Genomic DNA, 14833 nt, shown 5'->3' with positions numbered 1-14833 from the left:
CTTCATCAACAACAGCCAAAGTGAGTCAGTGATCTAAATACATCTGATTATAACCGGATGTATTTTTATCTTATAAAACATAAAAAAACTTCTGTGCAGAGATTTGCATTGGCGAAGAAAGCCAACCTTAGAAAAGCACTTCAGTAGCTATGACAGAAACAAAAACACAGGAAGTTTGACAAGGAAAATATTGCTTAGACATGGAATTTGTATAGAAAATGATGCATACATGCAAAAATCCACTTCTTAATGATAAATCAGTACTTACAGAAGGACCTGGATTGATGAGTAAGGTACAAAAGCTAGCCGTTAAAATTTCATTTTTGGGTGCCCTTTGAAACAAAATGAAAGCAAAATGTATCTATACTACTCCACAAATGAAAGCAAAAAGTATGCAATATTGTACTATTGTAATATATAGCACATTTGGAAAAATTTGTGGCATGCACATTTCAACCACAGTTTATAGCAGTGCTATGAATGAGCAGAAGGTTTTAAGGATGGCTCTTTTGTTGCTATTCGAGTTTTAAGGACTATGTAAAATTTGGCTTCAATATCTGAGCAATGGGACCGTAGAACTGTATGCAAGTCAAATTCAACAAAAATATGTTGTCAGGGTTCCGCCAATCCGAACTTTGTCAGTCTTCAGGCGAGCTGCATCAATTGCAGTGGCAGCCAGAGGCAAGGTGAGTTATTTGCTAACAAATATCTAAATTCTTTGTGAATATTGTTGTTCAGAACACTTGAGTTGAATTAGGGTTTATTCCACAATAGAGATTTTTGTTTGGCTCTACTCGGAGTATGTTCTGAACCATATTTTAACCAAGGGCTAGGGCTTCTGTTTCATAGAGTTCTTTTCTATATTCTGGTTTTTCTAAAGTTCGCTCCCTCTTGTTAGGTTCTTTTGATTCTTAATTGTTATCTTTGATTGGTGAACATCTGGAGAGGAACAAAGTCATAAATGCTTGCTGACTTACCTCTAGACCATAGCTCAGCCAGTGTATGCTTCCTTATTTTAGATTTTGGTATATTATTTTTAGTTGTTGATCTTTTTATCAGTTGTGATTTGCTACTATAACTCTCTGTACTTGTTTAGTTCCAACGACCTACTTTGAATGTTTGTGGACAATAATTTAATCCCATCTTTGCATTCTTTTATCGTTCAAGATGAAAACTCAATTTTACTTTCTTTAACTATGATTGGGGCTTGGAACATCAATTTATTGTGTTCGATTAGTGGGACAAGTATGAAATAAATCAAGTGCAATGCAATACCTCTCATACTCCATGCATAGATTTCTGAATCTTTCTTACTGTCATCCTTACCTTCTTTTCTCCTTTATCTTACTAAGTCTATTTGTCAAGTCTAATATTCAATTTTTTTGATACTAATGCATACATTAAGCAATGATGATCCAATTTCTGATATATATCATAATTTGGCCTCATATAAGAGATAATTAGTCTGAACCAAAAAAAATGGTCAGCTTCATTAATCTAGAATATGCTGAAGAAAGGGAGTTTTCTTGACATCAAAGATTATGCAAACTTAATTTTTCCCCATTACTTGCTCAAATTTCTTATCTTCCATTAATTAGCTACATTTATACATTTCACTGCTTTGTTATAGAAATCTATAATGGCCTCATGCTCATTTGACATATAATGTTAATATTACTTTGTGGTTATTGTCTGTGCTTCCACATTTTGCTTAATTGGTATTATACATAATAATGATACATTTTCGGTTGCATTTTGCAGGTCTTTGAATGCAGAAACTCCAAACAGTCACAAAAACACAATCAGAAAGCCTAAAGAAAAGTTCTGAACAACCAAAAAAGTCTACAAAATTGAATGAGGAAAGGCAAATGAAATTAAACAACTCATTACCACTGTACTAGTTTTGTATACAGTTAATTGATAAACAATGTTAACGACAAGTTCAGGGTTCTGTCTAAGCATGCAATCAATCATTTCTTTTGATTGTTTGGTTTTGTTCTTTAATTCTGTCACTTTATTTTGTACCACCACACATCTAACATCTAACATCTAACATCTATCTACTTTATAAGTCTTCCATTAATACATGCAACACAAAACTAAATGCCCAAACCCAAGCAAAGACTCCCGGCAGGAACTACGCTGCTTGCAGCTCTTGTTAAGATAAGCATCGGGCAAATTTGGTGAGACTTCACAATTTTGGCACCACGCGTGTAGGATTTTTCTTCTCCTTCCGTCACGCATGACGAAGCTATTGTTAGTAGTGAGGCAATAATTAAAGTGAAAATTGACCGACGGTGAGACCTGAGTTTCAAGTCGTGCTGTGGGACAAAACAGTCGGTATTGCATGGCTTATCGTGCACTTGAGATTCAACATGGTTTCCTCGATGCATTGGAAAGTTGTTGAAAACAGTCTATTTCGATAGGACTGAAAGTGGCATGCAAGCCTGGAATTTCAAACTGCTGATGCGTCAGTAAGAATATATTTAAATCAATTTATAGATAATTGTCGTTATTCTATTAGTATATCATAAAATAAATGATATTTAAATCAATTTACCACATGAAAGATCAATCAGGAGGTACAAGATATTTGTTTCGCTGATTATAAGAGTATTCAATTGCAATTGTAAAACTTAAAAGATTCTTCGACGGTCGCAATGTAACCAGGCCGAAGAATCCGTCAGGACCAAGACTGGTGCAGAAAGCCACAAGACACCCTAACAACAACAGAGGAACATCATCAGGCACTGCACAGTCCACAAGAATCCAGGAAAGAAGACACCATAAGGGCGGAGAAAAACCACCTGAAGCAAAGAGCCAAGTCAAACCCCGAGGAAGTCTCCAACCGAAGCACCCTCCACACACCCCCCTTTCTTCCAAAATCACCCACCAAACATCACCAGTGCACCGAAGACACCAAGCAAAGCACCCAAAACAACAACAGAATACGGGTTAAGGGAAGCACGAACAGTAGCCTTCATGCCAAGCTCAACACATTGAACACAGGACAACAAACCCACACCCCCACCAACACCACCACAATCCACATATGCAACGCTAGTATCAACAACGGAAAGAGCCCAAACAAGCTCTCACCCATACCCGTAGTCCAAGCACGGTCCAGAAAATCTCCACCCGCAGAAACAAAAGAGAAGGGAGGGAAATCCATGCAATCCCTCTCCAACCATTCGGAGACCAATAGGCCCAGAAACGGCCCAACCCACTGGAGACAAACGGTAGCAGAGGCCAACGAACAAGCCCCCACAAGCATCTAGATCTGGTCGTCATCAAAATATAGAATAAAATAAGCCTAAAGATTAAATCATGTGTTGATGATTTTTTAACAAAACAAACTAAATTAAAACATTAAAATTTGGTAATCAAATATATCCACACACAATAATATATCTACACAGGAAAAATAGAAATGAAGTTAAAAGCCAACTGAAAAAGTAACAGCAGACCAAAAGTTTTGGGACCACAATACAGAAGCCTTATTTAGTACTTGGATTCATGAGATTCGGTTCTGCTTCTCTCTGTGTTCTGTCGATCTGGTGTTCAGCTTATACATATCAGTTACAAACGCTCTCAAATCTATGGCTGAAGATCCCTTCTGTTCGATGGCATTTGTAGCCGTCTCCTTCAATTTCTCTGCGCGCTCTCTCATCTCTTCTCCTTTGTCTCCTGTCAGAGCCATTATGACTGCCTCCTTTACTCTTTCCTCGTTAGGAATCCCATCTGCGTGTTCGCATAACTGTATTCCTACGCCTAATTCTGCAAAAAGCTTTGAATTGAAGTGCTGATCTCCAACCATGGACCATGCGAGTATTGGAACACCAAGACAAACACTTTCGAGCACAGAGTTCCATCCGCAGTGGCTTATGAAGGCACCCACCGATATATGAGAAAGAATTACAAGCTGAGGCGCCCAACCGCGTATGATTAACCCTCTCTCTTTTGTTCGCTCCAGAAAACCCTCTGGCAGATATGTGCTATTGAGGTCAGTGTTTGACTCTGAAGATGCTGGTTCCATTTTGATAACCCACACAAATGGTTGTTCGCTGGCTTCCAGACCTCTGGCCAAGGCATGTGTTTGCTCTTCTGATAAAATGGTGTGGCTTCCAAACGAAACGTACACAACGGAACGAGGGCTATGCGAATCCAGCCAGCAAACCAGCTCTTGTCCATCGATGCTCACCATTTTCCCTCTGCCGTTAACATTGCCTGATCCACCAGATAAATTTTGTTGATACACAGGGCCTATGGCCCAAACTGGCTTAGCGGTTAAATTTTTCAGGTGCTGGACATAGAAAGTCTCGATCTCGTGGAACGTATTGATCAGTATTCCCGATCCTTTGCCCATCTCCTGGAAACGTTGACAAATAAAACGCTGATGGGGGTTTGAAAGGTCTGGATTGAGGAAAACTGGGGATACCTCATGCTTAGACAATTTGACAGGACGAGGCAGATTGAAGCTCACTTCCAGACTGTCCTCTCCGTCTTTCTCCAACGCGTTCTGCAATATTGAACAGGAAATGGAATGCAGCAGACTTACTGCAAAGGCGCCACAGGTACTGAACAGAACACTGGAAACGTTGAATTTTTGGGCCGTGTCTTCAGCCCATGCTATAATTAAATCACGCACAATACACACAGGAGGTGTTACTTTTTGTTGGTGGAATTGCTCCTCCATCCAATTGTTGAATGGCTGTTGAAGTTTTTCCACCATTTCTACGATAAGACTCCTCGACTCCAATGGAAAGAGGTCATACCTTTCTCGTCCTTGTAAGCCTTCCACGGCGGGCGTGGGAAGGGCAACCAGGTCAAGCTGAATATCGTTCAGAGCCTGGATATCAAGGTAGTCCCGCAGCAGGGCGACATTAGCAGGTGTTGTGACATAACTGATGGCGAGGCCGTTGGAAGCGAGGAGCTTTGCGAGGTCGAGAAAAGGAATGAGGTGACCCAGCGCTGGGATTGGCACCATCACAACGTGAGGCTTCTGCAACCCACTCATCTTGGCTTACCGAAACAAGCTCCTGAAATGAAATGCGTTCATCCTCTCGGATTGTTATATAAAATAAAAGTAAAGAATTTAGTGGTGTGTTGTCCGACTTCGCCAGATGATAAGCTTCGGGCAACTGTCGTGAAACTTTTCAATTCTGGCTTGTGTTGTCCTTTCGTCACGCATGACGAAGTTACTGTCAGTGATAAGAACAATAATTCCAGCGAAAATAGACCGACGGCCACACCGGACTCGCAAGTCGTGATATTGGAGGAAAATAGATCAACATCAAGGAGCTTGATTCTAAGCAGAATCAAATTTGATGTCAGGTAAGTCTTATTCATTCAAACTTTTTTCTCCGTCTCTTTGATATCTATAGGCCTATCAAAATTTAGGAAAAGGGATATTTGAGGACACTTATTCCATCTAAGGTTCATGCATTATGGTATAATAGATTTGTGCTAGAAGGTGATTTCACTACAATTCTCCACCTTGAGTAGTGAAAAAAGTGGTGGGCTAAAAATTGAGTGTTTGAAAATGTTGGACTTTAGAAATATTTTGGATAATGTTGGGATTTGCAACCTTCCTCCCAAAAATGGTAACCAGACGTGGACCAATCATAGAGTGAGATTCACCAATATAGTAGAGCACCTTGATCGCTTCTTTCTTTACCATGATTGGTTGAGCTCCTCTGATAAATTGGAATCAAGGATCCTCCCTAGAGCTATTTAAGACCAATTTCCCATCGTGCTCGAAATTGGTTTGGGCTCTATGCCATCTAAACGTTAATTCAAATTTAAAACATGTGGTTTAGCAATGAAAATGTTTTGAGCCTATTGGACTAGTGGTGGGCAATTCTACCAACCTATAGAGGCACCATAAGTTTCATATTTTGCAAGAAGCTTCAACTCATTAAAGTCAAGCTCATGGAATGAAACATGCTCTATTTTAAGAATTTCCTCAAGGAAAAGGAGAGGATTGCATTTGAATTGTCTAAGCTGAATGAAAAAATTATCCAGGTGAAAATTTTCAGAGAAGAATTTGAGGTTAAGATATCTCTCCAAAAAGACCACAAGGAAATCTTAGCAAGAAAGAAACTCTTCAATAAATCTAAGCCATCAAAAGCTTGGCTTAACACTAGGGGTATTAAAAAAAAAATTAATTGCTTGTCCAAAGCCATTTGTGCACATAATATTATCAATTACGAACTCAATGTGTAGATGATAGAGTGATCAACACATGACAAGCTATTTAATAGGAAGCAAGATGCTTCTTTCAATCTCGATTGGTTCCAAATGCGAGTGTTGACTAGATAGTTAATGGCCCTTTCTTAAAGAAAACATCCCTAATCTGGTTTTGGATGGCGACAATTCCATGTTGACTAAATCATCCATAGAATAAGAGATTAAAACAACTACATTCCAACTCCATCCTAATAAAGCTCTAGGGCTCAAAGGGTTCCTCCTGAGATTCTATCATAAATGTTGACACTTCCTAAGCAAGGATGTTTAGGATTTGGTGGGGGACTCTAAATCCAAAGGAAGGTTTATGAAGGATATTAACAACATGGTCATGGTTCTAGTTCCAAAAAAATAAATATCTTTCTTATTCTGACTATGCATTGATTTCACTTTGTAACACCATCTACAAGTTATATCAAAGACCTTAACTAACAAGATGAAGAAGATCTTGGATTTGATCATTTCAGATAAACAAAGTGGCTTAGCTCCTAGTTGAAATATCTTATAAAACATAATTCTTGCTAATGAGGTCATCCACATAATAAATTTCACTAGACAAAAAGTCATGTTGATCAAACTAGATATTATCAAGGCCCATGATAGAGTCAGTTTATGATTCCAACTAAATTTTATGAGTGAATTTGGCTTCAATGTAGTTTTGTTTGATTGGTTATTTGAATGTGTCACTATATTTTCTATCATTGTGAATGGTTCTCTTTACAGATTATTTTAATCCTCTAATGGTCTCCAACAAAGAGAACCTACACATCCATTTATTTTCATTACTATGGCTGAAATGTTTGAGATATTTGTTAACAAGATATTGATGGTATGATGAAAGAATAAGTATCCGGTAGAATACTGAGAGGGGGGGGGGGATTGAATCAGTATATTGAAAAACTGATACAAGTTCCCAAACTCAAACTCAGTCAAACAAAGTAAACATATCTCAGTCAAGATCAATATTCATAAGAATACTTGACATCAATCGGTTTAATCATAACTCAACATATTCATCTCTCAATGCTTCTACATAACAAGCCTTATCAGAAATTAACCAAATCAACAAATAAGATCAAACACACAAAAAGCATTCACCACTTGACACAAATGTTTATACGTGGAAAACCCAAATAGGTAAAAACCACAGTGAGATGGGACTCACAAGGATAGCTATATGAACTCTTCTGAAGTTCACCTGATTAGGAGCCAAGCTTATTAAAGCTTTACAATAAGTCCTGTTAAGAACTAATTCTGGTTAGGAATCACCTGGTTAAGGGATTTACAAATATGCCTTGATTAAAAGCACAATACACTGTTAGGAGTAACCTCGCTAGAGGATTTAAGAATCCAAGCTAATGGACCACCTTGTTAGAGGATTTAATGAGTAACCAAGCTTGTTAGAGCTTACCCAGTTAAGGGATTTTACTTCTGTTGTAATTGTTAGAAAACAACAGGTTTTCTTGATCTGTCTGAATAGCACTATACTTGCTTGATCAAATTCTTCTATGCTTCAATCTGCCTTCACTCAAAGTGCAGATCCATTCACTAGTTGGGCAACTACACACACTCAACAGGTTTTCTACCAACCTTGCCAACAACCTTTACAAACAACTTCATTGATCTTAAATAGAAATCAATTAGGTCGGTAACACAGCAAAAACTTAATTCTCATTATCAAGATTACAAAAAAGTCAGTACAATCTTGATTATTAGAAATCATGACAATCTTTTCACATTCTTCAAGAAAATTCCAACCGCTTCATTGGACTTTGTAACTCATCAAACGCTATGTATTAGATGCAATCCACTTTTCTCCTTCCCTAGACAATAACAAACACGCCAAAACAATTTAAACATATCCTCATTCAATGATCACACGTGTCTCCATCATTACCGCTTATCAAATAATAAACCAACAAACTTGATCGGTTAGGGTTTGACAGCTGATAGGGTTTACCGATTACAATACATAGAAAGGTTACACCTTTACACTGATTTAACTCACAAACTTAACATACATGTTTACAACATCTTCCACAAAGCTCTCTTTATCGGTTACTAGCCGATATCAAAAACAACAATATCAGCAATAACATAAATACCATTACCGGTTCAATTGACATCAATGACAACATATCATTAATGCAATCTCTATGCAAAATACCAACAATCTCCCCCTTTAGCATTAATGGAAATACAAATATCAATGCCTGTGATTGCTGCTGAGATTGGTGAATAGGAATCTTGGTTTACATTACCAAGTATTCACCTTGCTCTATCTATCTTCAGCTTATCGCTGGTTCACTTAATCAGACACATAATTTTTCTCCTCAATCACATAATTCTCCTCCCCCTTTGATATCAATGCCAAAGTGAAAGTAAAACATGTAATTCTACTCTCACTGTGATGTTGATGCTCCCCCTGTGGAATACATCCACTTCTTCATCAATCCATGTAAAATTCTGCAAGTAATTTAGGGACTAATGCAATCAGCATCATGCTCTACTAACTTCATGAAGAGGGATAACCCCCAATTGACTTCTAAGATACTCAAAAGTGGTCTTAGGCAGAGGTTTGGTAAAGATATTTGCAAGCTGCTCCTTGGTTGAAACATGCTCCAAGATAACATCTTTACTTTGAACCTTTTCCCTCAAGAAGTGATATTTCAATTCAATGTGCTTAGTCCTTGTGTGCAAAACAAGATTTTTTGAAATGTTTATTGCACTTGTATTATCACACAAAATCTTTATTGGTTCTGATATTTCCATCTTCAAACCTTCCAAAATGTGCCTCATCCACATAACTTGTGTGCAATTCATAGAAGTTGCTACATACTCAGCTTCAACAGTAGATTGTAAAGTGCAACTTTTCTTTTTGCTATTCCAAGAGACTAGCCTTCCTACTAGAAAGAATGCTCCACTAGTACTACTCTTTCAGTCATCAACATTTCTTGCCCAATCAGCATCTGTGTATGCTTTCAAATCAAAATTTCCATCATATGGATACCATAACCCATAGTCAACAGTACCTTTTAGATATCTAAAATTAACTTGGTTTCCATCAGATGTGCCTCCTTTGGATTCTTCTGAAACCTAGCAACAATACCAATTGCATGGGCAATATCCGGTCGATTGTGAATAACATAGTGTAATTTTCTAATCATTGACCTGTATTCCTTTTCATCTATAGACTTAGATGCATCTTCATTTGACAATTTACAACTTGTAACCATTGGGGTTCCAACTGGTTTACAATCACTCATACCAAAAGTCTTCAAAACATCTTTCACATACTTGCATTGATTAGTGAAAATACCATTCTTCGTCTATTGTATTTGTAAGCCTATGAAAAAATTTATTTCCCCTACTAATGACATCTCAAATTCACTCTTTATTTCATCTGCAAAGCAATTACTCATGTCATCATTACCTCCAAATATAATGTCATCTACAAATACTTCACTGACTAGTATATCATCTCCTTCGGACTTGAGATAAATGTTGTTGTCATCACTAGTTTTAGTAAAGCCTATCTTTATCAGATGAATATGAAGTCATTCATACCATGCTTTGAGTGCCTGCTTTAATCCATACAAGGCTTTATGCAATTTGCATACCATGTCTTCCTTATCTGTCAATGCATAACCATCAGTTTGCTCTATATAAACCTCTTCTTCTAGTATCCCATTCAAGAATGCAGACTTGACATCCATCTGGTATACCTTGAACTTCTTATGAGCTGCAAATGTGAGCAATGTTCTAACACCTTCCAGTCTTGCTACTGGTACAAAAGTTTCTCCATAATCCTCTCCTTCTTCTTGTGCACAACCTTTGCATACTAATCTTGCCTTATTGAGAACTACAACACCATCTTCATTTAATTTTTTTTTGAACACCCATTTAGTACCTATAACATTCTTGTTTATCGGTCAAGGTACTCAGGTCCAAGTGGTGTTCTTCTCAATTTGATCCAACTCCTCCTCCATAGCTTTCACCCAATGATCATCACCAAATGCCTCCTTAGCACTTCTAGGTTCAAAGGTGGATATCATGCAAGAGTTCTCTCTTATTCTCCTTCTAGTTAGTACTCCAAAATCCTTATCCCCAATTATCTATTCAGGACTTTGATTCAGTCTCACATACCTAGGAATAACATGATCATTCTCTTTAGGTTCAACTTCTTCATTATCATCTTCCTCTGAATTTATTTGTTCCAGTTGAACAAGTACATCAGGATTTGCTTTACTAGTTTCTGATTTAACAGTTTCAGGTTCCAAAAGAAAAATGCAAGGATCTCCATCCTTCTTCTCAAAACTGGTTCCTTCTGAAATTTCAGGACATTCATCTACACGAATATTAACACTTTCAACAATTTTTTGTGTCTAGTTGTTGAAGCATTTATAGGCCTTATTCTTGGTGGAATAGCCAAGAAATATGCCTTCATCACTCTTAGCTTCAAACTTGCTTATGTAATCACCTCTCTTAATAAAAAATTTGCTTCTAAATATCTTAAAATAGCTAACATTGGGTGATCTCCCATACCAGTACTCATATGGGGTCTTGTCCTTACCACTTTTCACCAGAACTCGATTCATTGTGTAAACAGTTGTACTTACAGCTTCTTTCCAAAATATTTTTGATACACCTCCTTGTATCAACATAGTTCTGGCCACTTCAACCATTGATCAGTTGTTTCTCTTTGCTATACCATTCTGTTGTGGTGTCCTTGGTGCAGAAAGTTGCCGCTTGATACTATTATCATCACAATATTTAGTAAACTCTGCAGAAGTGAATTCACCACCTTAATTTGTTCTTATACATTTTATCTTTTTGGCACTCTCTTTCTTAGGTAAGGCTTTGAATGCCTTGAATTTACCAAAAGCTTCATTCTTATCCTTCAAGAATGTGACCCACATCATCCTTGAATAACCATCAGTGAAGATCATGAAGTCTCTGTCACCTTGAATGCTTCTTGTTCTTATTGGTTCACATAGATCTATATGAACCAAATCTAACAAGTGCTCTACTGAGAAGGAATTTCTCTTAAAAGTTGAAGAAGTCATCTTTCCTAGTTGACATTCTTTACAAAGAGCATTAACCGATTTGTCTAGTTGAGGCAGACCTCTTACTGTCTTAGACTTTCTTACTTTAACAATATTGTCAAAATTTATGTGACAAAATCTCCTATGCCAAAGCTAGCTATCATCTATTTTTGCAATCAAACAATTGCTAACTTTAGGATTGAGATGAAAAATATTACCTCTAGTTTGTTTCCCAGTTGTAATCAGTTCACCTTTGTTGTCAAAGATTTTGTACATTCCATTTCTAAACTTCAATGGGTATCCTCTGTCATTAATTTGTGCCACACTTAACAGATTGTGCTTTAGGCCTTCAACCCAATAGACATCATCAACACTGCTCTTCCCATTAAGAGAAATAACTCCCTTACCTTTAACCATACAAGGTGAGTCATTGCCAAATCTGACAACACTGCCATCAAATTCTTTTAGGGAAAGAAATTTGCTCCAATCACCAGTCATGTGATGTGAACAACCACTATCAATGATCCAATCATCAGAGTTATCCATTTTGGATACTAGTGCCTTCTGATATGATATTTCTTCATTAATAGCTACAAACACAATATCTTCACTAGCATCATCATCAGATTCTTCATCAGTAATACCACTGTCAATAACTACAAGACAATCTCTCTTTCCTTTACCCTTATATTTCTTAAATTTGTCTCTCTTGTATTCATTTTCACCATTAGGGCAGTTTGCTGCTATATGACCAATCTTGTTGCATGCAAAATATTTTACGGGTAGCTTACCTCTATATTTACTAGTGTCTCTAGGCACTCGTTTTGCCAACAATGCTTCAAGTTCCTCTAAGTTGTCTTCATCTTCAGCATCTCTATTGGATCTAGATTCATTGGTATGGCCAGTATCTCTACTTTTTCTCACAAATGGGTTAGAGACAGAAGCTCTAAATGCAGATTATGATTTCTGTACACTACCATCATAGCCGTTCAGTTCAAAAGCAGTAAGTTTGCCACTAATAGAGTCAAGAGTTACCTTTGTCTTGTCAATGAATTTCAGCTCCTGAATAGTTGCAACTCAAATAGCATAGACCAGTAGCAGGGTTCTCAATACCTTACTAATTATTGTGGCATCTTCAACTTTCCCTCCTACACTCTTTATATCACCAACTATCTCTTTAATCCTTTGACCATATTGTTGGATATTCTCACCTTCAGACATTCTCATGTCATCAAATTTTCATCTTAAACTCTCCTCTTTGGCAATCTTAACATGTGTTCATCACCACTATAAATCTCTTCTAATTTCTTCCATACTTCATATGCAGTTTCAAGACCATGAACATCTACATATTCGGCATTGGACAGGGAACTGATAATATCTTCTAATGCCTGGTGATTTTCTTGTTGTTCTTTCTTCTGATCATTAGTTAGGGGTCCAATAGGTGTAATATACTTATTTTCTATATGATCCCAATATTGACTACCAAGACTCTTAATGTAAATCTTCATTCTATCACTCCATATTTTACACTTATCTTTGTTGAACCTCGAACCTTCTTTCTTCATCATGATCTACAAGATCTTTTCCTCTAGTTGTTAGGCTTTAGATTAAGAGGACTTGAGTCACTCTGATACCAATTGATGGTATGATGAAAGAATAAGTATTCGATAGAATACTAAGATTGTGGGGGGGGGGGCTGAATCAGTATATTGAAAAACTGATACAAAGTTCCCAAACTCAAACTCAGTCAAACAATGTAAAAATATCTCAGTCAAGATCAATATTCAGAAGAATACTTGACATCAACCGGTTTAATCATAACTCAACATATTCATCTCTCAATGCCTCTACATAACATCCCTTATCAGAAATTAACCAAATCAAAAAATAAGATCATAACCACAAAAGAATACCACTTGACTCAAATATTTATACGTGGAAAACCCAAATAGGTAAAACCCATGATGAGATAGGACTCACAAGGATAGCTATCTAAAATCTTCTAAAGTTTGCTTTGTTAGGAGCCAATCCTGTTAAAGCTTTACAAGAAGTCCTGTTAAGAACTAATTCCGGTTAAGGGATTTACAAATATGCCTTGATTAAAAGCACAATACCCTGTTAGGAGTAACCTTGCTGGAGGATTTAAGAATCCAAGCTAATGAACCACCTTGTTAGAGGATTTAATGAGTAACCAAGCTTGTTAGAGCTTACCCAGTTAAGGGATTTTACTTTTGTTGTAATTGTTAGAAAACAACAGGTTTTCTTGATCTGTCTGAATAGCACTATACTTGCTTGATCAAATTCTTCTATGCTTCAATCTGCCTTCACTCAAAGTGTAGATCCATTCACTAGTTGGGCAACTACACACACTCAACAGGTTTTCTACCAACCTTGCCAACAACCTTTACAAACAACTTCATCGATCTTAAATAGAAATCAATTAGGTCGGTAACACAGCAAAAACTTAATTCTCATTATCAAGATTACAAAAAAGTCAGTACAATCTTGATTATTAGAAATCATGACAATCTTTTCACATTCTTCAAGAAAATTCCAACCGCTTCATTGGACTTTGTAACTCATCACACGCTATGTATTAGATGCAATCTACTTTTCTCCTTCCCTAGACAATAACAAACACGCCAAAACAATTTAAACATATCCTCATTCAATGATCACACATGTCTCCATCATTACCGCTTATCAAATAATAAACCAACAAACTTGATCGGTTAGGGTTTGACAGCTGATAGGGTTTACCGATTACAATACATAGAAAGGTTACACCTTTACACCGATTTAACTCACAAACTTAACATACATGTTTACAACATCTTCCACAAAGCTCTCTTTATCGGTTACTAGCCGATATCAAAAACAACAATATCAGCAATAACATAAATACCATTACCGGTTCAATTGACATCAATGACAACATATCATTAATGCAATCTCTATGCAAAATACCAACAATCTCCCCCTTTAGCATTAATGGCAATACAAATATCAATGCCTGTGATTGTTGCTGAGATTGGTGAATAGGAATCCTGGTTTACATTACCAAGTATTCACCTTGCTCTATCTATCTTCAGCTTATCACCGGTTCACTTAATCAGACACATAATTTTTCTCCTCAATCACATAATTCTTCTCCCCCTTTGATAGCAATGCCAAAGTGAAAGTAAAACATGTAATTCTACTCTCACTGTGATGTTGATGCTCCACCTATGGAATACATCCACTTCTTCATCAATCCATGTAAAATTTTGCAAGTAATTTAGGGATTGATGCAATCAGCATCATGCTCTACTAACTTCATGAAGAGGGATAACCCCCAATTGACTTCTAAGATACTCAAAAGTGGTCTTAGGCAGAGGTTTGGTAAAGATATTTGCAAGTTTCTCCTTGGTAGAAACATGCTCCAAGATAACATCTTTACTTTGAACCTTTTCCCTCAAGAAAAGATATTTCAATTCAATGTGCTTAGTCCTTGTGTGCAAAACAAGATTTTTTGAAATGTTTAATGCACTTGTATTATC

General features: G+C 37.0%; 1 protein-coding gene across 3 annotated transcripts; it reads right to left on the bottom strand.

Annotated features, from left to right (window-relative positions):
* Window positions 1–2575: 2575 nt before the first annotated feature.
* On the bottom strand, window positions 2576–5108 carry LOC131056910 (scopoletin glucosyltransferase). 3 transcript variants are annotated; one of them, XR_009108808.2, is made up of 3 exons: window positions 3468–5108; window positions 2808–3280; window positions 2576–2720 (listed from the first exon to the last, which is right to left on the bottom strand). XR_009108808.2 is itself a non-coding variant. In XM_057991183.2 (2 exons), exon 1 carries the CDS (start codon window positions 5015–5017, stop codon window positions 3515–3517), a length of 1503 nt encoding a protein of 500 aa, XP_057847166.2. In that variant the 5' UTR covers window positions 5018–5108; the 3' UTR covers window positions 2576–3280; window positions 3468–3514. The 3 variants fall into 3 exon arrangements, 2 of the variants coding, with proteins under 2 accessions (XP_057847166.2, XP_057847167.2); XM_057991183.2 differs by having other exon boundaries at window positions 2576–3280; XM_057991184.2 differs by having other exon boundaries at window positions 2576–3280; window positions 3509–5108.
* Window positions 5109–14833: the final 9725 nt, after the last annotated feature.

Source organism: Cryptomeria japonica, chromosome 1, assembly GCF_030272615.1.
Source record: "Cryptomeria japonica chromosome 1, Sugi_1.0, whole genome shotgun sequence".
Classification (NCBI taxonomy): Eukaryota; Viridiplantae; Streptophyta; class Pinopsida; order Cupressales; family Cupressaceae; genus Cryptomeria; species Cryptomeria japonica.
The sequence above is the reverse complement of the archived record's forward strand: the minus strand, read 5'-3'. Positions and strand labels throughout refer to the sequence as shown.

Coding starts and splice junctions, on each gene's coding strand:
- LOC131056910 (XM_057991183.2), bottom strand. CDS start 5,017: ATGAGTGGGTTGCAGAAGCCTCACGTTGTGATGGTGCCAATCCCAGCG.